The sequence below is a fragment of the Pristis pectinata genome, chromosome 8 (genome assembly GCF_009764475.1).
Source record: "Pristis pectinata isolate sPriPec2 chromosome 8, sPriPec2.1.pri, whole genome shotgun sequence".
In the NCBI taxonomy this organism is placed as follows: Eukaryota; Metazoa; Chordata; class Chondrichthyes; order Rhinopristiformes; family Pristidae; genus Pristis; species Pristis pectinata.
In genome coordinates this window covers 26,627,181-26,652,880 of record NC_067412.1, presented here as the reverse complement: position 1 = coordinate 26,652,880, position 25,700 = coordinate 26,627,181, and the positions used below count along the sequence as shown (strand labels likewise).

The window sequence follows — 25,700 nt, the reverse complement described above, 5'->3', positions numbered from 1 at the left end:
AATGACATGCCAGTGCAGGATGATTAACCAGTATTATCAACCTGGCGAAGATTTCTTTGAAAAATACGGTAGAAAGTGGAATGAAGAAGGAACAAGGTTTAATTTGCTGTAACAAGATGTTTTAGAAATGCTATTTATGGTGAGCAGTGGGTGATGCAAGTAGAAAATATTAGTCAGCAAGTAAATTTTCTGTTCCTAATGTGTGTTTCTGTTCAACATTACTTTGCAGTACAGTCAGTTGGTAACATATTTACCACTCAAGTCGGAAGGCTGTGGGTTCTGATTGCACGCCAGAGACTAAAACATTAAACCTAGGCTGACACTAAGGGAATGCTGGACTCCTGGCGCCCCTGTCTCTTTTTGAAAGCTTGTACTTCTCCTCTCAAAAGATTCTGTGGCACCATTTCAAAGAAAAGCAAGGGACTTGTCTTGGTTATCTTCCTCTTTGGGGACTAGTGGGGAATTTTAACTGACCTATTATTAAGTTGGGTTACAGTGTAAAAGGTATGCAGGGCTTAGAATACATAAATTACATTTGGGAGAAAGCGCTACCCAGAATGTAACAAGCCCAGGAAGGTGGCAGGATGTTGGGCGGGGGTGGGGGCTGCAGTACAGGATTTGGTTTTGGAGAATGGGGCTGGACAAGTGGAAAGAGTACCAGTGGAGATACAAGAAGTAGTTGCCAGATCAGTGGCAATCAGAGAACATTTTTGAGTGATGATCATAATTCAGTCAGATTTAGCATATTTTGGGAAAAGACAAAGTTAAAATGGGTGTAAAAAAATTCTAAATTGTGATAAGGCCAAGTTTACTCAGCAGAGAAGTAATTTAGTTAAAGTGATTGGAGTTGGCTATTAGATGGTAAATTAGTCAAGGAGGAATGAAAGGCATTCCAGAGATGGATCCATGAAATTAATGGTAACCATGTTCCCACAACGATGAAGGGCAACATTCCCAAATCTAGACGGAGGGTAGAGCAAGGCAACGAAGTAAAGTTTGTATCAGATACTGAGAACTTAATTCCACAGAAAGCCTAGAGGAATATAGAAAGTGAAGAGATGAAATTAGAAGGGAGATTTATAAATGCACAGAGAGGGTATGGAAAAATACTAGCTGGTAAAAATCAAAGAAAAATAAACTAAGCATATTTTTTGTAATACAGAAGAAGGTAACTAAGCAAAGCAAGTGAGGCCCATTAAGTGTCAAAAGGGTACCCTGTATATGGAGGCAGAAGAAGTGGATAAGGTTTTAATGAAGATTCTGCTGCTTTCTTTACAGACTCGGGGATGATCCCAGTGTTCTAATTAAAGAGCAAGTGTGTGAAATATTAAACAGAATAAGCATAGTTTAAAAAAGAGTTTAGAATCTTTGTAAGTGAATAGATTTCTGGACTCAAATGAAATGCACTCTCAACTGTTAAATGAAGCAAAGAAGGAAATTGCAAAGTCTTTGACCATCATGCTTCAATTATCTCTGGCTACAGAATGGGCTGCAGTTAGATGAGAGGATGACTAATCTTGTACCCTTTGTTTAAAAAGGCAGGAAGGGATAAACTGAATAATTATAAACCAGTTAGTTTAACTTCAGCCATACCCAAAAAATTCTGGAGGAACTCAGCAGGTCAGGCAGCATCCATGGAGGAAAATAAACAGTTGACATTTTGGGCTGAGACCCTTCATCAGGACCAGAAAGGAAGAGGGCAGAAGCCAGAACAAGAAGGTGGGGGGAGGGGGAGGAGCACACGCAGGAAGGTGATAGGCGAGTCCAGGTGAGAGGGGGAAGGTAGGTAGGTGGGGGTGGGGGAGAAGATGTAATAAGCTGAGGGGAAGGGAGCCATAGGAATAAGGGAAGGCATGAGTTAGTGGGGGGGGAGGGGGGTGGAAAGGGAAGAAAAAGAAGGGGTGGAGTTACCGGAAGTTAGAGAAGTCGATGTTGAGGCCATCAAGTTGGAGACTCCCAAGGCGGAATATGAGGTGTTGTTCCTCCAACCCGCATCTGGCCTCAATGTGGCAGTAGAGAAGGCCATGGATAGACATGTCAGTATGGGAGTGGGATGTGGAATCGAAGTGGTTGGCCACCGGGAGGTCCTGGCTGTTGCAGCGGATGGAGTGAAGGTGTTCAATGAAACGCTGTCTCACCTGGAAGGATTGTCTGGGACCCTGAATGGTGGTGAGGGAGGTGGTGTAGGGACAGGTGTTGCACTTGGTGCAGCTGCAGGCATAAGTGCCAGGGGGTTTATCAGTGGGGAGGGATGAGTGGACAAAGGAGTCACGGAGAGAGAAATGTCGACTGTTTATTTCCCTCCATGGATGCTGCCTCACCTGCTGAGTTCCTCCAGCACTTTTTGTGTATTGCTCCAGATTCCAGCATCTGCAGAACTTTTTGTCTCCAGTTTAACTTCAGCAGTGGCCAAATTATTGAAATCAATTTTGAGCAACAGTAAAAGCCCTCATCTGGAAAGACATGGATTAATCAATGACAGTCAGCAAGAATTTATTAAGGGAACATTATGTCTGACCAACTTGATTAAATTTTTAAGGAGGTAACAAAGGTTGATGAGAATGGTGCCTTTGATATCTTAACCCTTTGGCACAGAGAAGAAAAGCTTTAGACCCAAGAAAGATATGGCTGGTTTGGTCAGCTGGGCACATAAGTGTGAGGTATTCCTTTTGAGGAAGTGTGGCAAAGCAAGTGTGTGAGAACAGATGGAACTTGAAGTGTACATCCACAGATCCTTTCACTTTTACCCTACGCTGATGAACTTGGTTTGTGGGAAAAATGACACACTTTTTATATATTTTAAAAAAAAGGTACATTCGGTAGAAGTGGGTATCACCAGCATGGACAGCATTTATTATAATCCCTAATTGTCCTTGAATATTGGTGAGCAGCCATCTTTTTGAATACTGCAGTCCATTTGGTGAAAGTCTCCCTCAGTGCCTTTGGATCAAAAAATCCTGGAACACCACACCCTGATGTAATGCTAGAGCGACAATATCCAAGTCAAATGTCAGTGACATTCTTGGAAATTTGAAGGTGTTAATACTCCTGTGTACCTCATAGAGGTATTGGGAGGTATTGTCATTGAAGCCATGGACTTTAATTGGAATTCAAGCTCAAACCTTCACTCAAATACCAAGTATACTTTTTTTTTTGAAACTGTTGAACGACCTACTGCATTTTTAAATTAAATATAACTCTTGCGTAGAATAGCATTCAATTCAATTTTTGCAAAGTATGCCCTACTATACTTCAATGAGGAGGTTTCATTCTGTTTTTAACACAGGAGTAGGAGTAGGCCATTTGTAGCTTGATGTGAAAACGTAGTATTTTATTTTGTGCTAGTCAAGTGTAGCAGGCTTCAGAGAACTGATCTACATTCTCTGGTAATTATGTGGAAGGTGTTTTGTTTCTTTGTTATCTACTAGGTATTATGAATCCAAACCAGCTGAGATTTTAATTCTCAAATTGTCAGGCCAACCTGGTCAACAGAGGAGAGTGGCATCTAAAGCAGTAACAAATAGCATAACTTGCGCGCCTGAGCAATTCATAAATTCCATTTAACTGAACTAGTGGCTGCAACATACTCTCACAAAATGTCAAAGTCTCCAGCAGGAAATTGGTGCAAAATATTTATAGTACTTGTCTATGGGGGCCATGGTGAAAGAACAATGAAATAAGAATAATTAGACATCTTTCTCGAAGAGCATGTTCACATATGAGTGTAATAGCCCTGTGTCTGTGCAATGATGCATAAAAATTAGTGAAATATTAATATGTAGTAGTGAATCCATTTATCCCTGCAAGCTCACTAGAGATTGATGATTGATGCAGATGTAAATGCTGAAGTAGCTTTCAAGTCTAAAATACTATGTTCAGTTTAGCTCACTGTTGAGGTGAGACTAATACAGGATACAACCACTAGTACGGAAAATAACATCTGAGGTAACAACGGTCTAGATGGCATAAAAGGGAAGACTATGGCTGCCATTGTCCAATGCAAGACCAGTGTTATTATACACTCTCACTCTTTACACATTGTTCTATTTGAATTCAACATCTAGAATCAGAATGAGTTCTCTTGGAATCACCAGCTTGTAAAATATTCACTCATGGCTCATTGAAGGTGTGGGTCAAAGACATCATAGGCAGAGGATTAAGCATGGGAGGAATGAAAATAAAAGATTAACCCGTGGTAAATGTTAACTAAACATGTCACATATTTGTAACCAGAAGCTTATGAAAAATGCTTGAGAAATTTTAGGAGGTGAAGTGAATTTTCTGTGGGTGTTCAGAGGCTGCAGTCCTTCCCTGCTCCCCATGTGCTCTTATTAGCAGGATACAGTGATTTTTTTAAATATAATTATATAAGCTGGATATAAATGTGTTTTCTCTGATGCTGTGAGAAGGCCATCAGTACATGCGTCAGATGTGCAGCAACCAATTGTTTCAAGCTGCTCTGCATCTGTATCAGTGGTTGACTCTGCTGGCAGTTAATTGTCTCCATTTGCTTTAGTTCCAGAAAAACCGCCATGTCTTACCACAGTTTCCTGCTTGAACCAATCAGCTGTCATGCGTGGAATAAAGACAGGACCCGTGAGTACTTCAAACACAAAGCAGATCAAATAGTCCTACCTCCCCAGAAGTTTAGCAATTGCAGGCAAATGGTCTTCGTGTCAACTGATAACCAACTTCAGAGATTTTTAAGTTGATGCACATCTTTGGAACTTAATAACGTAATGCCTTTTATTGAGTTTCCACAGAAGGTACTTGTAAAGGAATATGTCTAACTGTGTTGGAAAGGCAGAGTGTAATCATACCCAATCTAAAAGAGACTGGGTGATGGATAATTAGTGATAAAGATGTTAACTTGGGTACTATTTTGCCAGAGGAAGTGGGTGAGGCAGGTACAATAACAACACTGGGGCAGGTCCATGGATGGGAAAGGCTTAGAGGGATATGGGCCAAACACAGGCAAATGGGACCACCGTGGATGGGCATCTTGGTCGGCATGGACCAGTTGGGCCGAAGGGCCTGTTTCCCTGATGTGTGACTCTATGACTCTATTTCCCCACAGACCACAAATAAGAAATCAGTTTGCCTGTCTCAAAACTTGAAAATTTTACCAAATCCATTAGCCTAGGAATTTGATCACATAGTGTATGTTTTCTATGAGCTGTGGATCCCAACACAAGTACAAAATTGATTGTGCTTTATGATTAGTAGATTACAGTGCTCCTTGCACATGCTGAAAGATTTGATTTGATGGTCTCATGTTATGTGTACATCTTCAAGGCAAGTGGTATATGCCAGCACGTTAATCAAAGTTGATCACTAAGCAACATACGTTGGACACTTGTCTTGTAAAATCAGTTTGTGTAAGCAGCCAACATACAGTGTGCCTATTCACAGGAAGTCAGATCTGAACAGCAGAAAACAGTCTGTGCTATTTAAAAGGATTATGAATAACTTGCAGGTTTATTGAGGACTTAGCTGGAAAAGAGCTCATTGGGGTTAGCTGGGCTATAATTTGTAATTGTTGTCTCTCTGCTGAGATGGAACCTGTTTTATTTCCCTTAAGTGTGTGCCTTAGTAATGGTCCCAGTGAGTTTCCACCAAAGACGACTACCTCTTCAATATGGTGAAATGGCACACAGGCCACTTAAAACAAAACAGAGAATGATCTAATCAACTTTGTGGAATGGACATGTTCTGGTCATATGGAAGAGAAGGGAGGTTCTGTCAGTGCCAAGGGCATTGCTGTGGGATTGATTTAACTTCAAACAATAAATTTCAATATGCACTATTGTGAGTTTGCAAATAACAGTTTGTTATTTTCCTCAAGCTCTGCGTCACTTGTTAAATCTGGCGAGGTGAAAGCAGGTACTCAAATAGCCAGGTTCCTGATCCTGGTGATGAGCAGTCAAGGTCAGGCAGCAGGAACCTTTCTGCCAAGTGACCAACTTGGCACTGCAGCACACAATCAAAGTAGATGGGACAGCCTTACCAAGGGGGAAGTCAGCTGGACTGAGGTGGGTGAATGATGGATCACTGGCCTCCATCTATATTGATGCTTCCATTCCTCTGCTGCTGCTCCCACCATGAGACTGCTGCTGCCTTGAAGTGTTGCCCACCATAGGGTTGGGTAGGGATGGTCTAGATCAAATAGTAATGTGTGATTATTCACTTCTGTTAGTCAGAGCAAATAATGAGAGTGTCCTCTGATGCTGTTCTGTATAGAACTTTGTTTCCTAATGAACTCACTTGAGTTTTCCTGGTATGATTGTCCAAAGCTCTGCAGGCAAGATTACAATCAGGGTTGAGGAAAAGGGGAATATCAACAGTTACAGATAGTTGGAATTGAGAGGTTTGGAGAAATCAGCAGAGTTTTGGATTTTCATGCATGGAGTTGAGTATATCAGTGCTAATTATTGGTTTGGCAAGTGGTGAGGTGTGTTCAGAGGACTGGAGCCTCAGACTTGGGAACAATCAGGCAGTAGATTGACGGTTAGAGGCCATGAAAATGGATTGTGGAGCAGCAGATTTTGGGGCTGGAGCCTTGGGTTTGGGGAATCATGGGGCAGTGGATCAGAAGGATTGTGTTGTAGAGCTCAAGAGATTAAGATCTTGGGAACTGTGTGGCGTAAGATCGAGGGATCGGGACATTGAACTCGGCACTGTGCAGCAGCAGATTAGCATTTAACTAGGCTTGAGATAGGGCTGCGGTCAGGCGGGTGATCCAAAGAGTGGATCTAATTATTGACTGTCCTGGCATGTCTCCCAATCTGCCCCTGTGCTGACCAGATTGTCCTAGGAATGCCCAACAATGTCACTGTCAGGACTAGATGATCCACATTTCTCTGCATGTTCCAGAACAGGAATGATGTCATTCCATGCAGTCAAGATAGAATAGTATCAGGGTTGCAAGGATAGCTGACATTCAGAAGCACCCAGTTGAATTTTCAGAGTAACACAAACTATCCAGAAATGGGTATTATCAACTTTCACTCAGGGAGGGGGGAAGAATTGATTTATAATTGTGTAAGGCTGGAAATAGCATTTGGCAGTTTAGTTTCTAGGCACAAATGTATAATAGATAACCATTTACATTCAATCTTTCCCTTCCTACAACACTGCATAAAATATTTATGAATCTCAACATATCCACTGCAGCCTGTTTGAAAAAGTGTTCTTGTTGGCTTCCTGCTGTACATTCCAACATAATAAGAACAGCACTGACTAATCAAGTGTCCTCGTGGGATTGTAACTGACTCTGTCAATACCAGTGCCCTGAATTGGTGATTTATACATTATAGTGCAGCAGCTTGCACTGTTTTCAAAGACCTGCTTTGTTCAATTACTGGCGACTATTTGACAAGTCCTAACAAAAAGAACCTATAGAGGAAGCCAGTTATAATTCACAGACCTAGGAATGTATGTATTTAGCTAAAATTCATTGAAACTGACTGCACAGTGATGTAGAATCCAGATGGGCAAAAGATGAGAGAGGTTTTACAGAGCATCAGTGAATCAAATACAGATGGATCAAGGTCCACTTTGGCACTCAATGTTATTCACTGTTTGTACCATCAAATTCTGCTTCCTCTTAGTCCAGAATGACTTATTTCAGCAGTTGCACAAAACCTAAAACTTTTACCTTTTCCAGTCCACAAACCTTGATGAATCCCATGTCCTTGATTGCAGAGATCACTGCAGCATTTCTAATTAGTGTGGTGAGGCACCCTTCATGTGGACAAGGGAAGATACCATGTTGCTTTCCAAGCATCTTTGGTGAACATCTTTTCAAAGTGATATATAAATAAAGAACATAAAAAATATAAGGACGTGCAGACTAGTTGGTTCCTCATGCCTGCACCACCATTAAAGAAGATAATGGCTGATATTCTAGAACAGGAACAGGGCCTTTGGCTTACAATGTTGTGCCAAACTAATTAAACTAGCCCCTTCTGCCTACGTGCCCATATCCCCCCATTTTCTGCATATTCACGTGCCTATCTAAGAGCCTCTTAAACAGCTCTATCATATTTGCTTCAACTACCACCCCTGGCAGGGCTTGCTGGGCACCCACTCTCTGTGGTGGGGGGGGGGGGGCAGAAATCACCCCGCACTGCTCCTTTGAATTTACCCCCTCTCGCCTTTATTAAAAAAACTACATCATTCTCTTGTCCTATCCTCATATCCATTGATTCCTCCAATATCCAGAAATCTTTCACTCTCTGTGATGAATGCAATCAATGACTGAACTCCATGCCTTCTGAGGTAGAGAATTTTGAAAATTCATCACTGAGTAAAGAGATTTCTTCTCATTTCAATCCTAAGTGGTTGACCCTTTATTTTGAGGTACTGACCCCTAGTTTGAGATTCCTTGGCAAAGATAATACTTTGATACAAGAGTGTGTTCATAATTTTAATAAAAAACTTGTCTCAATATGGCTTTTAAAGAGAAATGAAAAGAAACATCGTCAAGGTCTTCTACACTGGGTTGTTTTATTCTACACATTCCATCATTTCAATGCAAATTGACTTAAAAATTGGTGTTGTTGGGGCTTGTTTGGAAGCAGACTGCTGTTCAAGGCACTGGTATGGCCTAAAGGATTGTTCAATTACTAGCACTTGTTCTAGCCTAGTCTTGTATGGCTTATGCAATGCTGTTTCACAAGAACAAATATTTGGCAGTTAGTTTGGGCATGTTCAGATCGGGATCATTTAAAGTTCCATTCTGATCCTCCTTTTCTCTTTTCCCCACCCTTAATGTTTTACTTTCTTATCTTTCACTTTTCATAATGTAAACAACATAGACTGGACTACCTAATATTAGCATTGCAACTGTGGTTGAGTGCATTCCTGTAAGTTTCATCACATGACCACCTGTCTACAACAACCAATATAGATCCGAGTGTAACAAATCTTTATCTCCCTTCAGTGCTTTTGTAACTCAATAATAAATAAAGCGGTCAAAGAAAATAGTAAAAACACTGTTAGTGGCCCCAAGGATTCTCTTCTGGGTTACTTTCAGCAGTGTCAGAGAATATGATTATCCAGAATCTTTACAAAGTAATAATCCTGGAGAGAAAGCAACTCTATTTTAATAGAGTTGATGCAGCTGTATAAAACTTTGGTTAGGCCACATTTGGAGTGGTTCTGGTCACTCTATTATAGGAAGGATGTGGAGGCTTTGGAGAGGGTGCAGAAGGGATTCACCAGGATATTGCTTGGATTGGACTGTATTGGCTACAAAGAGAGGTTGAACAAGCTTGGATTGTTTTCTCTGGAACATCAGAGGCTGAGGGGCAACCTGATAGAAGTACATAAAATTAAGAGTGCCATAGATAGAATAGAGTATTTTTTCCCAGGGTGGAAATGTTAAATACTGGAGAGCATAGGTGTGAGGTGATCAGGGGAAAGTTTCAAGGAGATTTGCGAGGCAATTTTTTTTTTAAAGCACATAGAATGGTAGGTAGCTGGAACATGCTGCCAAGGGAGATGATAGAAGCAGCTATGATTGCAATGTCTGAGGCAATTAGGTAGACACAAGAACATGCAGGGAATAGAGGGGTATGTATAATGTGCAGGAAAATGGGATTAATTAGATTGACATCATGGTTGGTGCAGACATGGTGGGCTGAAGGGCCTGTTCCTGTGCTTTTCTGTGTTCTGTATTTTTGTTCTATTAGTATGTTTCATGTATGCCACCCGTATTGCAAGTGTAGACAGCAAATCAGCCACCTATTTTAACTTCCTTGCACTCTTCCTCAACAGAGAGCAAGAGATCAGGAGATTATCTCTGAGGGTAGCAACAAATGTGCAAGCCTTCATTTCTCCTGGTGGGAAGCGGTGCCTCACTTTGTTTTGTTACATCATCAGCTTTCATATTATAATTGGACGTAATCATCAATTAATTTGCCAGGGTTGGCCCAAAAAATGTTTCATAGGTGTGAGTGGCATTATTATTGTTAGTGAATATATATGCATTATCATCTCTCACTATAGTGTTAGTGAGAGATGATAATGCATATGTATGAAATTCTACTGAAACATGTTGCAAATTACTAAAATACATTTCTATGTTGTTTTTCATGACCTTGGAATGTTCAGTGTGCTTTATAATAATTGTATGCACTGCTGTAATGCAGGAAGTCAATTAGTACACAGGAAATCCCCACAAACAACAATGTGATCATAACCAAGTAATCAATTTTTATGATGTTGATTAAGGAAAAAGTATTGGCAACCTCAACCATTCTTCTTTACATCAGGGCCAGAGGGTCTTTTCCATCCACCCTGAGATTGGGTGAACACCTTTTCCAAATGATTAAAGTAGTACATGTGCCATTTTTTAAAAAAAAAAACAGGATGTAACCTGGCCAGCTTTTGTGGGTGGTCTGGTTAAGGCCCCAGCCATCTGATGGTTTATGGCGTAGGAAGCCCTGTCGATGCCCACGACTTTGTCACAAGATATTGAGCTGGCTCCTGACTGTCACTCTTTTAGAAAGTACTACTTTTTATTTTTACAGAGAACTTCTTGTTTTTCTCTCCATGTTGTTTGAAGCTGGTGGGTGTGGAAGGAATTGGCGGCATGGGTAGGTCCTGCTGACCTTCTCCCACTCTATTTTGCTCCACCACTATAAATACACTATTACAGCCTGCTTCCACTACTGTTAGTTCTGACCATAACCAACCCATAGCCAACTATATATACTCCCAAATATCTACTTGTATTTCTTATCTCTACTCACATATAGTGAGAAAATATCTGTTGTGCTGTAGATAAGACCACAATTATGACTTTAATTTGTATCTGTTTTAAACATATGCAAAATATATACTGTGGCTGCTGTATCTGATACACCTATTGCAATGTTAATTTGGGTTGACTGAACTTGCTGAACACATATGGGAGGCCCAGCCAGTCCCTATATTGGATTTAGAGAGTCTGAAATTGACAATGAGTGTTTCAGCAGACAAGCTCACATGGGCCATGTTAGAGGCAGACGTGTATGGTCTTTATGGTGGAAAGGATATATGATTGGAAACACAGTTTGGAGTTACAAGCAGAAAGTTATCTCCACCGGAGAGGCAGACAAACAAGATTCTTGTGTCTTGCATTCAGTTATGGTGTTGACATACAGCTTCTACTTGCCTTAAAATTTCTCTATTTCAACATTAAATCCAAAACAATTTAAAAGAAAATTACACTAATGTTGTTGGGGCAGCTGATTACAATATAAATCCTTTACAGCAAAATGTTATTTTGGAAGTAACCACAGCATTGTCTCCACTAACCACTGCATTTGTTGATTTTCTTTATAGATTGTAACTGTTTCATTGAATTTAAATGGTTGTGTGCAAAATTGAAAATGGTCATTTAAATATCTGTCCGTGGAGTTTATCAGTTGATTCAATGCAACGGCTAAATGAGGTAATACTAAGCTATTAGAGAGCTGTGTCATCCATTGCTAAGTCACTGGTAGTCCCCATATCCTGGATCACCAGTGATACCTCAACACAGTCTATTATTTCCAGATCGTGATGAGAAGTGCAAAGTAATCTCCAACAGCCCCCATTCCTCTCCACAAATGATCTCATTCACGATTCTGTTCTCCTGTCCTGAAGTACATCCTATTGTTCATCATTCACCCCTGTGATGGTTGATCAATATTGGTTCCTGGATTGAAAAAGCCTCTTTTTTTTTTCTTCTTCTTCCTTACACTTCCATTGGTCCCCATCCCCATCTCTAACCTCCTCCAAACATAAAACACTGAGATATCTCTACTCCTCCAATTCTGGCCTCGGGTGCATTCAGTTTTCACTGCTCTGCTACCATCTGACCCAAAGTTCTGGAATTTCTCTTCATCACCCTCTTTACCCTTCCTTCCTTCCTTCTAAAATGTTCCTTAAAACCTACTTGTCTTCCTATCACCTTCTGTGCCTCAGCATCAAATTTTATTTGATAACTCTCCTGGTGAAGCATCTTAGTGAGAAGATTTTACTTTTTATAGGTACTGGTCAGAGAGCTGAGGAAGTAACTGCAGTCAATCTTAACATGTAGTAGTCTAAAAATAAACTCTTGAGTGTGGAACACTATCTGCAGTCCATCTGGAGAATGATATGATGTGTGCATCTTTTGTCTTTTGTTTCTGGCCAGTTATACTTGAACATGAACCAAACTAAACACACAGAAGGTTTCCCTTCAGAGGGGATCAGCTGTGGCTCAGTTACAATCCTGTGACTGATTCAGAGGCTATTGATTCAACTCTCACACCAGGAAACGATCCACGCTCTTTTTTTATTTCTTCCTTGCACTTCCATTCTTCCATTGGCCCCATTCCTTCCCATTTGCAGCCTCCTCCAATCATAAAACCCTTGAGATAACTCCACTCCTCCAATTCTGGCCTCTGGTGCATTCAGTTTTCATTGCTCTGCTGTAACTGACCAGAGTTCTGGAATTTCTCTTCATCAATCTGTCTTTCCTTCCTTCCTTTTAAAGATGTGACGTGCTGGGGTTACAGTGTCTGAAATGGTGTCTATTGTCTTTGGGATGTTGAACTAAGATTCAGTCTGTCTCCTCAAGCAGAAGGGAAGAATCACAAGGAACAATTCAGAATATTTATTCAATCAACATCACGATGACACTAGTAGAGCTGCTGCCCCACCAGACCAGAGACGCAGATTCAATCCTGACCTTTGGTTCTATATGCATGGAGTTTGCCTGTTCTCCTGGTGACTGTGTAGGTTTCTTCTCAGTGCTCCAGTTTGCTCCCACATCTCAAAGACAGGAATTGGTAGGTTAATTGCCCAGTGCAAGTTGCCCCTAGTGTGTAGGTGAGTTGTAGAATCTCTGGGGAGAATTTAAAAATAATGAGGTTAGTGTTAATGGGTTGGTTGGTGGTCAGCACAAACTTTTTGGGCCAAATTGCCTGTTTCCATGCTACAGTCTATGACTAAAACCAATTACCTGCTCAGTTGTCTTATTGTTGTTTGTGGGACTTTGCTGTGACCATCTTTAGCAATGTTTCCTGTAATAAGAACCGTGCCTATAGGCCTCTGCAGACAGCAGGTTGCAGCAGTTAAGAGGATGTTGAGCAAATTTTGTTTCTGCTGAAACCACAGAATGATGATATACGGCAACGGTCTAGGTCTCGGGGCTGCCTGGCTAGGGCAGAGGAAGCTGCAGAGCCAGCTTTCTGCATGCATAAGTTTGCTGAGCCAACACAACTATTTTTATTCTAGTTAGAGCTTTGCACAAATCAGAAAGATCTCATTGTGATGAGCTGCCTTTTACTTGAAATGACTTTACTTTTCCTCTTGGTTTCTAGCCTATCATCCACTCTGGGATTTAATATATCCTACCACTGTTTTCAAATGGCTCCACACTGTTGCCCCTTCGTGCCTCCATAAATCCAACCAGCCACAGAGCCACTTAGATCTCTACAATGGTTTAGTAATTTGCCAATTATTTCATCAGTTCAAATGGCTTTCTCTGGTTTGGACCGATGTTCCACAATCAGGCTAAAAGTTGATAAAACTGCTGGTGTTATTTCAGCATTAAATCTTTTGCTTGTGATAATTTTCTTTGAAGTTTCATTTATCAGAAGAGATGATAACCAAGGTACTGTCCAAGCAAATGTAAATAGTTTGATGGCACTGTTTAGTAGAGCAGGCAAGTTAGCTCTTGTGTCTTGGCCAATATACATTGCTCAATCAAAATCTTTAAGAGGCAGATTATTTAGTTAATTATGTTAGAGGGAGCTTGCTGTGTGGAAAATTGGCTGTATATTTGCTGCATTACAACTGGGGCTACATTTCAAAAAGTGCAATGTTTTGGGATATCTATAAGTTATGAAAATCATTAGATAAATTCAAGTCCTTTTTTTTAAAATAGCCTTGCTGTTTAATCTTTCCTCTCTGCTCAGGCATGCATTCTCCTTTTAGGGTTAATTATTTGGCTGTATTGGAAATGATCGACTGAATTTCCAGTTCTCTTTCGAAGATGACATCACAATCATATCCACCGCTTTTTACATGTTCCTTTATTTGTTTTCTCTCACTTTAACTTTCCGCAGTAAGTTATCAATCAAGTGGTTTCATCAACGATTTTTCACCTCCACAACCCAGGCCTCGCCCTTTCAGAGATGTTCCCTTTGTCTCAATTTATCGCTTCCCCACCCTCTCTGCAATTTAAAACTAACCTGTCTTTTCTATTTCCTAGTTCTGACAAACGGTCTTTGACCTGAAACATTAACTCTTTCTTTTCACAGATGCTGCCTGACCTGCTGAGTGTTTCCAGCAATTTTTGTTTTTATTTCAGATTTCCAATACCTGCAATTATTTGATTTTCATTCTTAATTATATTGTTCCATACTGTTCTTGTGTAACACACTAAATGAGTTTTCGAAGATGAAGAGTGCTTGCTAGATAGGACAGCCACTTTCTTTCTTGCTATATAGCTGCCAATGTACCCAAGCAATAAATGGAAACACCAAGGTCATAAGTCCAAGCTAACGCTCAATGACAAAAATCGGGCAGATAGACATCTTGTTTCACTTCCTTTGAATGAACTTTGCAATAGAGACATACAGCACGGAAACAGGCCCTTTGGCCCAACTGGTCCATGCCGACCAAGGTGCCCCATCCAAGCTAGTCCCATTTTCCAGCACTTGGCCCATAACCTTCTAAACCTTTCCAGTCCATGTACCTGTCCAATTGTGTTTTAAAAGTTGTTATTGTACCTGCCTCAACCACTTCCTTTGGCAGCTCATTCCACGTAGATACCACCCTTTTCTACTAGTGCAATGCAATCCAATGGCTTTCAGCATTGCCCTTGGCTAGAATGAACTGAGTAAAACAAAACTGAAGTGACATTCAAAATCGCACTGATGTACAGTTGTGGAAGTTGTTCATTCCTAATACCTCCTTCCACAGAAATCTATGACTCATTCAACACAGCGTAGGTTAATCTTGCACTGAATTATACCTGACCTTTTGCTTGCGCTATCCTCATCCTGAAAGAATCACTGCGTGAAGAAGTAGTGTGTAAAATTAATCTTGAACTTCCCTTTAGCAGTTGCACCTGAATCCTGCTGTGTGGTTCAGTTTATAAACCTGGAGGCAACAACTTTAATCTGAAGCAGGTTCTGCACAGACCAGGTGTTATAACTTATTTAACTTCATTTAGCTGCTGCTGGTGTAGTTCCACCTGGAGCAGTGTGAAGATTTGGTCTCCCACATTTTCCAGCTATTTATAATTCTCAGTTTAATTTTAACGCTACTTTCTCTTTGGCCTACACCAAAGCATGGCAGCCAAAGCAGCAGCGACGGTTTCAATCAAATGCGGGGCTGAGGGTGTGAAGTGGCAGACAGGTTGTCCGCCATGACCCAGCCACAGGGTGAGAAGAAAACAAACAAAGGTAGAGAAAAACCATAGAACCATACAACACAAAACAGGCCCTTCGGCCCACCATGTTATGCCGTCCATCAAACCACCCTCACACTATCTAACCCTTTCCTCCCACGTATCCCTCTATCCCACATTCCTCCATATGCCTATCCAACAAACTCTTGAACCTGTCCAATGTATCTGCCTCCACTACCACCCCAGGCAATGCATTCCATGCACCAACCACTCTCTGGGTGAAAAACATCCCCCTGACATCTCCCCTGAACCTCCCATCCATAACCTTAAAGCCATGCCCTCTTGTCTTGAGCACTGGTGCCCTGGGAAGGAGGTGCTGACTGTCAGAGTAGACAGTCTATATCTATATTTTATATACCTCTATCATATCTCCACTTATCCTCCTCCTTTCCAGTGAATAAAGCCCTAGCACCTTAAGCCTCTCCTCATATTCCATATGCTGTAATCCAGGCAGCATCCTGGTAAATCTCCTCTGCACCCTCTCCAACGCCTCCACATCCTTCCTATAATGCGGCGACCAGAACTGAACACAGTACTCTAAGTGTGGCCTAACTAGAGTTTTGTAAAGCCGCATCATCACTTTGCGGCTCTTAAACTCAATCCCACGATTTATGAAAGCTAACATCCCATAGGCCTTCTTAACTGCTCTATCCACCTGTGAGGCAACTTTCAGTGAATTGTGAATATGAACCCCCAGATCCCTCTGCTCCTCTACACTGCCAAGTACTTTGCCATTTACCGTGTACTCTGCCCTGGAGTTTGTCCTTCCAAAGTGTACCACCTCACACTTCTCCAGATTGAACTCCATCTGCCACTTGTCAGCCCAGCTCTGCATCCTATCAATATCCCTCTGTAAGCTCCGACAGCCCTCCACACTATCCACAACACTGCCGATCTTAGTGTCGTCTGCAAACTTACTAACCCAGCCTTCCACCCCCTCATCTAAGTCATTTATAAATATCACAAAAAGTAGAGGTCCCAGAACCAATTCCTGCGGGACACCACTAGTCACTGCCCTCCAATCTGAGGGCACTCCCTCCACCACAACCCTCTGCTTTCTACAGGCAAGCCAATTCCTAATCCACACAGCCAAGCTTCCCTGGATCCCTTGGCCTCTGACCTTCTGAAGAAGCCTACCATGAGGAACCTTATCAAACGCCTTACTAAAATCCATATAGACCACATCCACCGCACTACCCTCATCAATCTTCCTCGTTACCTCCTCAAAGAACTCTATCAGGCTTGTGAGGCAAGATCTTCCCTTCACAAAGGCATGCCGGCTGTCCCTAATCAGTCCATGATTCTCTAGGTGTTCATAGATCCTATCCCTTAGAATCCTTTCTAACAGCTTACCCACCACAGACGTGAGACTCACCTGTCTGTAATTCCCTGGACTATCCCTACTACCTTTTTTGAACAAGGGGACAACATTCGCCACCCTCCAATCCTCCGGCACCATCCCCATGGACAACGAGGACTCAAAGATCCTTACCAGCGGTTCAACAATCTCCTCCCTTACCTCAATAAAGCATTCTCAATTTTTGGGAGAGAATAAATGTATTTAAAAAGTAAAAAGCAGAATCCATGGGAAGAGGAGGGGTGTTAGGGTGGAGTTGATGACTTTCCTTGCTGGGAGTAGACAAGCTCTCCTGCTCCTTCTGTCCCCATTGAGGAAGTCGTACACTTACCATGGAGGACTTCTTCTGCCTGCAGAGTTTTCTCTGGTTAAGCCCCATTAAAACACAATAGTTATTATTGATATTACAAGTTGTGAAGCCCGCACCTATTATAAGTGGGATCCCCATCCCTCCCTGTAGGTTAAGTGCGGATCCAGGCCAGAAAGGTTGTGTTCCAAGTGGGTAGATAAGCAGCTGATTTTTTTTTAATTAACTATCCAACCAGTTTCTGACAGACAGCAAGGTTTGCAGTCAATGTCATGTTCTCAGTTGACCATTGCATATTCTGCTGTTGTATTTATCTCGGGAAGATCTTCTCTTATTCTCCTCCTTTAAGCACTAAGCAATACTTTCCTTCATAACTTGGTCACTGGGATCAGCCCTGAGGTCTCGGATCTTTCCCTCGTACATCACAAGGCCAACGAGGTAGTGATACACTCCAGTCTTTGGTTGGAATAGGAATGTCAGTATTGTACATGATTTGTCTAATTGCAACTGCATTCGGATTCAAATTCCTTCATTCTGGTCCTTTGCCAGTTTAGCACTCTCTAAAACTGGCTTTGGCTATCATTGAAGAACGGTTGTTATAAATACAAACTGGTCTTCTGCTGCCAAGTTTGTACAATGTAAAATGTTTCTGTGGGTGCATACTTTGAACTTGAGAGTTCCACTAAGTGCTTGCTCGCAACACAGAAGGAGGCCATTTGGCCCATTGTGTCCGGTGCAGCTTTCAGCAGAGAAATACCATAAGCCCCATTCCCCTTTTACCTTATTTCCCTATAACTTGTTCTGTCTCTCATGCCCAACACTCCCTTTTACTGTGAGACACAGAGACTACAGATGCAGGAATCTGGAGCAACAATTTGCTGCAGGAATAACACGGCTTGACCTGTTGAGTTCCTGCAGCAGATTGTTTGTTATTCCCCTTTAATTCTTTTGCCAGTTGCCAATACTGAGGGGTAATTTACAGTAGTCAGTTAATCAACTCAGATGTTTTGTGAGGAAAACAATGCAACCAGCAGAAATTTGTGCAGTCACGGGAAGAACATGCAAACTCCACACAGACAGCACCTGAAGTCAGAATCAAACCTGGGTTCCTGGAGTTGAGGCAATGTTTCAGAACGCTGTGTAATGAGAAAGACAGGGATACAATATACACTGGGTGTGGGAACAGGGCAGAGATATGGGATGATTAATGGGACGGGAAGGGACTTCGGGAGGAGTAAAAGGAGAAGTGACAAGTGAGTATAGTAGGAACTGGGTTGAGTCCTGCAGTGTGCAGGAGCAGATAAAGAAAAGAAACATTGTGCTAAAAGCAGAGGGTGTGTGCAGAGTCACATGGCCAGAAGACATCACCTCATTCAGATTGTAAAAAGCTAGGGGAATATTTCAAAATGACAAGAGTTCTGAAATCAATAAATCAGCAAAAAAAGGGAGCAGATGATGTAAAAGGAATGAATAATGAATGAGGACATAACACAGAACCAATCTAGCACTGACGCCCTGGAATTCTCTCTCCATATAGTCTGGTGTTGTGTTGGTTCCTAGAGGATAAACCTTCAGTATTGCTCTTGGAGTTGGTTTTTGCTGCTTTTTTTTTCCATTTCTCCTGCAAATAATGACCCATTGCATGGCTCCTCCAAGCCTTCATGTAGCTTGGCTGAATGGTGGCTCTTTGCACCAGACCAGGCTGTGGCGGTCACAGGGCAAGTGATCAGGGGAGGGAACCGTCCTTATCCAAAGGACGTTGTGGCCATGTAGTCTCATCACTGCCACACATCTCCGTATCGGCTACTTTTTGGGATTGAGTTTAGAATGAAACAAAATAGTACTGGAAATGAACAGCAAACTTTGGGACACTTCTATAAAGAAAGTTTCGGTTCATATTTTGGATGTACACACAATTAGAGGTTGGGATTGTTCTCTGTTTTGTAGCTATGATGGTGCATGAACTCATTGTAAAATGCATGTTCACTTCCAACACGAGTCACTCGATAGTCGTTGGTTTGGGAAGACTGATTGCCTTCTGTTATTCCAACATAAACCCTCCATCCCTGATTTGAAGATCAGAGTCTAATTCCTGCAGTCCTTCATTTACCCCGGCTTGCACAATTTATTTTCAGGAAATCTGATAAGAAACTAACATTGCTGAACACATCACAGAATTTTCCACAGCATAAGCTGTTAGCAAAATTATTGTAATACTTGTAAGTTTTTACATGTTCTGTAGAATAAAGTAAACACTCAACATTTTTAAGCCTAGTATCAAAATTGTATTGTACTGTTCTAATAAATCATTACTCAGCACTCATTGGGATGTTAGATTGGGGAAAAACAGGACAGACTCCCGTCACTGGTCATTATCTAGAATGGACAGTGCTGCATCTTGACTTTTGATCACCTGTGATCCTTTCCACACATGATGATAAGAAACCTTGTGCTTCCAGTGACATTGAAAATCTTTAAGTATTTAAATATCCAGTTCCCCACTTGGGAGGTGAAAAATTAAATTCTATTCTGGATCCAGATGTTTATGTACCTGATGATGTCTGTTAGATCATGATAGCATCAGCATTCTCTTGTCCATGGAAACTTTTGATGTTTAATAATATTTGTTAGATGTAGAATAACATAAAGTAACACTCCCAACCAACGCAGAGGGCATGGAATTGTTTTGGGAAGGCTGTTTGAACCTGCCTTCTAACTCAAAATTAGGGACAGCACTATTTACAATAAGTGCATTTTATTTGTAATTGGAGGGTGATTAATGAAGAGTCCAAGATGGTACAACTCGTATCATCAGCCAACAACTATGAATGCATTACTTAACACCTGCACTTACCTTAGCACCTTCAGAAGTGAAACACTGTCAGTTCTTTGGAGAAGTAACAGGTGCTGTAGATAGAGATGAAGTGGATGTACTAAGATTTCCAGAAGGCACATGATAAGTTGCTGCATCAAAGCTGATCGTTAAAATTGAAAACCTGTGTAGAAGATTGGCTGGTTAATGCAAAATAGTTGCCATAAATGGATCTTTTTTTCTAGTCGGCAAATTATAACAAAATGGCGTGCCACAGGGATCAGTGCTTGGGGCCTCAACTTTTTACATGGGTGAAGGCACTAAAGCTATGGTTGCTAAATGTGCTGATGACACAAAAATAAGTAGGAAATTAAATTGTGAAGAGGAACTTGTCCAAATCACGTTGGAGCTTCTCTGCATCCTCCTCACAGCTCACACTCCCCACCCAGCTTTGTGTCAACTGTGAACTTGGTGATATTAATATCATTAATATATATTGTCAATGTCAAATATATATCACAGAACTGTCAGTACCCCACCACTCATTGCCTGCCACTGGAAAAGGATCTGTTTATTCCTACCCATTGTTTCCTGTCTGCCAACCAGTTTTCTATCCATGTCAGTACCTTACCCCCAATCCCACGCGCTTCCATTTTGTACATTAATCTCTTATGTGGGACCGTTTGGAATTCCAAATACCCAACCTCACAATCTACCTCGTTATGACCTTGCACCTTATTGTCTACCTGCACTGCACTTTCTCTGTAACTGTAACACTTTATTCTGCATTCTGTTATTGTTTTACCTTATATCTCCATGCACTGTTGTAATGAATTGATCTGTATGAACGGTATACAAGACAAGTTTTTCACTGTACCTTGTCACATGTGACAATAATAAGCCAATTACCAATTTACATCTGGTTCATCCCCATCCACTTTTCCAGTTACATCCTCCAAAAAAAAATTATTTCCTTTTTATAAATCCATGCTGACTTGACTAACCATTCACTATTTTCCTATTTTCCAATTTTCCAAATATCTTTAATGCATTTTCCCCACCATGCTAACAGAAGATTGACAGATTACTAGATTAATAGGTATAAGATCTGAGGAATCTCGACAGGGCGGATGTGGAGGGGATGTTTCCTGTTGTGGGAGCATCTAGAATTAGGATTCATTGTTTAACAATAGAGGATTGTCCATTTAAGATGGAAATAAGGTGATTTTTTTTCTCTCCAAGGGTTGACATTCTTTGGAATTCTCTTTCTCCATGGACAGTAGAAGCTGAATCCTTGTACCGTGGTAGATAGATTCTTGAGAAGCAAGGGAATGTGGACCTATGGTTACAATCAGATCAACCAGGTTCTTATTAAACATGGAGCGGCCTACTCCAGTTCTTAATCCGTATGTTTTATGTAAAATCCTTCTCTCCATTACAGTGAATGAAGAGTGTGTGCAAACTAATGGACTGTGCACCACGTTGTTGCACCTGAGAACTTTTTTCTACCGTTAACTGACCCTGAGATTTTTTCAGCCAACTTGGTGCACACATGTGGCTCTGGGGGTGACCATGACCCAGAGTTTGTTCCAATATCTTCAGCGCCCTGGTAATTTTACTAAGTTACTGGAGATGTCTTACCAACTCTGGAGAGTTCCCCAGCTTCCACATTGTATTTCAAACAGGTGGAAATCATTAGTACTATTGCCAGAGAAAAGGTTATTCCAAATTTGTGCATTGGCATAAAAAACATTAATGACAGCAATAGAAGAGGAAGTTGTCTGGCTGAATAGGCTGAGTTAATGTGCCTGAGAGTGCACTTTCTTCTTATTGAAGGCTGGTTATGAATCTTTATCTACAAATGCGGTGCACAGGGGAATGTATAACAGGAAATGAAGAACAGCAAAACCACATCCTCTGCTCAGAGTTAAGATCACGTAATTTCTTCTTTAAAATGGAAGAATGCCTGATTCCTTGACCATTAACAACTAATTAATGGCATCAAACTAACACAGGGATTTAAAAATATATTTTGTTTAGCAGGTCATTATATACAGTCAAAATGGAATGTTGCATTAAGGAGGTTTATTCATATCCTTTTTTTTTATCCACTTAGAATCCTGGGTCCTTTCCAATTTTTTTTCTAAGAAAGCGATTAACTGCCAGTATTTTATATATAAAAAAAATCAGCAAGGTTTTTACATGGTTGTGTGTTGTCTGGTGGGGGGGGGGGGGAGCGGGTGGGGAAGCCGCGAATCACTGAAATTTTCAAAACTGCATTGAGGTAATGCCCTGTAGTCTCTAGGGATTGAAGGTGAATCCCTTGTACACCCCTTATACACCCCTGTGCTTAGAAGACAAACCTTTGGACAACTGAGAGGGTATTTTTCATTTCATCTGAATACAATTACTTTTAGTTGTAAAATATTGCAGATGGAGCCAACAGGTAGTTTGACTGGCTGGAGCATTTGGGTGTGGGTAATCATGTGATAAAACCTCCTGAAATATGTCCAGCTACAGCTGGCAACCCTACATTGAGGGAGCTGGTGCTTTGAATTTAGGTGTTTTAACCCTCTTTGCCATTTGTTGCTTAATTTCATTCATATTTGTTTGTGAAGAAATAAGTAATACAGTGAAAAATATCAAAGCTAGGTCTGAAATCTTGCTGCCTCAAAATTTCCAAATTCCCTACTGTTCTTCCATTTCCCTATTCCTCAAATGTCTCCATTCCACAAATCCCTGTTCCTCACAATTTCCCCCATTCTTCACCATGCCCTCTTCCTCACTAATAATCTAATTCTCCATTCCTCAGCATTGCTCGTCCTTCATGCCCTCTATTATGAAGGGTTTTACGCTTAACAAGCTGGGCCCATTTTGGAACATTAAGCAACAGTCTCATCGCACAGTTTCTTTTTCAGAAGTAGATATTTTGATGAATCTTTTGATCCCACGATTTGTATTCTACGCCCTTTCCTGTTAACTTGTCACCTTTTGTGTAATAAATATTCTCTTCTCACTTTAACTTCCTGGTTTTTGAGCAGTTTGCCCATGTTTTTAAACTCTTCGTGTATGGTTCCTGAATTTGGTTTCTAGCTTAGTCATGCGGTTTATACATTCTAATTGTTTCCTCAGAAATTGCGCTATGTCCCAACAACCACGAGGTTCACATTTACAAGAAAGAAGGATCCAAGTGGACTAGGATTCATGAGCTGAAGGAGCATAGTGGACATGTGACAGGTGAGAGACAATGCATGTTACTTTGTATGCCAAGAAATGGTGCATGAGCGTGACGCTCTCTATTTTGGGGGCAGAAACACATCTTAATAGATCATCATGTATAAAGTATGTTCCTATGGAGACATACATTTCCAGATGCAAAAGGCATCGTGGGGTATCTGGAGAGGGTGGAAATGTGGTTTGTGATAAATGATCAGCCATGATAGCATTGAATGTCAGAAGGTCCAAATAGTCTACTCCTGTTCCTATCTTCTGTATAAATGCCAACTAAGTCCATTGCAAGTGGCTTTCTTGCGGCTATGATGACTTAAAAATATTTATTAAAGTAAATTATGTACAGTTTTATCCAGTAAGAATGAACATGCATATGCAGAGTCTTGTTCACAGCCTCAGGATGTGCTATAGCATCTCACTTCTTGTGTGTAGTTATTGGTTGGAATGGTAGAAAAGAAAGAAAATACCAAAGTACAAAATATGTTTTTAGGATAATTTTCTGAAGTCTGGCAATAAGCAGAGAATTTTGGTCAGCAATTCTACCTACTCCAGCCTTTATTTTAGATAAAGCATATCAGTGTTTTTGAATCATTACTGCCAATACTTGTGTTCAATAATTCTTTAATTTAGTGCTTGCATAGAATAAATATGTACCAGAGATATACAGCAATGTAATATATATGCAGGGATCCTCTGGTATAATATACTCCAATGCAGCACACACTTGACAAGGCATAACAAGTGCAAGTTTAACAAGTGCAGAACTTACTTCAAGATGAAGGAATTTACTACAACAAACAGACAATTCTTTATTATAAAGGTACATACACAAATGTATAATGTGCAGAGTAAACTGCAAAATGTAGCAGATTTTCAATAGGCACTTTCTGATTATACTACAGTGAACCATGTAAATATAATACAATAGCTTCAATAAACCGCAAAGTCAGGGGGCTCAGTAATCTAACTTGAGTCTAGCTACATACTTATTGGATATAGATTGAGAACATGCTCTTCTTTTCAGGTGCTCAGGATTATGCAGAATTGTATTTTCACCATAAAGTCAATTAGTTGTCCAAACTGTGGTGGTTTTATGTTCCACACAAGATAATTGACAAACCTTTGTATTTCGATCTAGCTTCACCTTGAAGGTATATGTGCAACTTGTCTTAACCACTCCTTGTAGTAGCATGTTCTGCAGTGTCATCACTGTTTGATGAAGAAATTTCTCCTGAATTTGTTACTGGATTTATTGGTGGCTTTCTTATTTGTACAGCCATTATTGTCATTGTCTGCAGGAGGCTCTGGTTACAGTTTACAAATTCCCCTTGGTTGCAGATATTAGGAAGTACTATGAGACACTTTGAAGATTCTCGTATTCTTTCTAAATTATGGTCAATTCAGTCCATTGACCTTGCTCTTGATTTAGGGATTAGCTGGGCCCCGGAGAGCAATCGAATCGTGACCTGTGGAACTGATCGTAATGCCTACGTCTGGTCCCTGAAGGGCAATGTTTGGAAGCCAACTCTTGTCATCCTAAGAATCAATCGTGCTGCCAGATGTGTGAAGTGGTCACCAAAGGAGAATAAGTTTGCGGTGGGCAGTGGGTCCCGGCTGATTTCAATCTGCTACTTTGAGAAGGAGAATGACTGGTGAGTCTGCAGTGAGAGGAGTAGGAAGCGCACCCAGAAATGCAGTCGGGTAGCCCATGGTACATAATATAAAACAGTTCACATTGACAGTAAATTAACAGTACTGAGAAATTAGAGAATGATGGATGTGTAAAATGGATAATATTACACCCAAGACCAGTATTTATTTAACATTTTTCACTCCCCCATTATGCCCTAATAGATTTCACTAACGATGTAGGCACTTCTGATTTGTAGACACTGATGTAATGCAGCAAAATCTGCACTTGTTTTTTCTACGGCAAGGTCCCACATCAACAAGAAGAATCAAATGGCCAAGATATTCTAGTGCACGCAGATGGCGAAGGGTGCAAATAACCATTTCTGTCATGATTCTCCTGCTGGAAACTTCAGTTACTCCTATGGGATGTGGTCCATTAGGATGCACTGGAATTTCCAAGACATTATCTCTGACAGAGCAACTCTCCTTTCAGCGCGAGGAAAATATGCCAAAGTTTCTGGAGTGATCCCTTTCCCTGAGCCAATTCTCCCTGATTCTGGATTATTTTGTCTCAAAATCAACCACTTGACATCTACTTTGTCAATCCATCCCAAAATCGTGCATGTTCAAATGAGATTCCCCTCTCGTATTTCTCATCTCCAGTGAGTACAGGCCAATCTTTCTTGATCTCCCTTCACATGACAATCCCTCACCCCAGGTAAAAACCTGAAACTGCAGCACACTACCTCCAGGGCCAGTTTATCATTCTTTAAGTACAGAGACCAAAGTGCACCAAGTACTCCAGGTGGATTCTCATAAAAAAGAAAACCTGTACAATTGCTGCAAGACTCCCTTTCTTCAACCCCCTTGCAATAAAGGCCGACATGGAATGTGGTTTCCTGACTGCTTACGTTGTTTACTTTATGAA

At 41.0% G+C, this 25,700-nt stretch overlaps 1 protein-coding gene across 1 annotated transcript in view; it reads left to right on the top strand.

Moving 5' to 3' along the window:
* Positions 1–25,700, top strand: part of LOC127573486 (actin-related protein 2/3 complex subunit 1B-B-like) — a 40,521-nt gene that overhangs the window by 793 nt on the left and 14,028 nt on the right. Inside the window, exons 2-4 of the mRNA XM_052021759.1 lie at positions 4,517–4,596; positions 23,042–23,146; positions 24,570–24,792. Of these exons, the coding sequence (XP_051877719.1) occupies positions 4,533–4,596; positions 23,042–23,146; positions 24,570–24,792 (392 nt within the window). The 5' untranslated portion in view covers positions 4,517–4,532. The remainder of the gene's footprint in view (positions 1–4,516; positions 4,597–23,041; positions 23,147–24,569; positions 24,793–25,700) is intronic.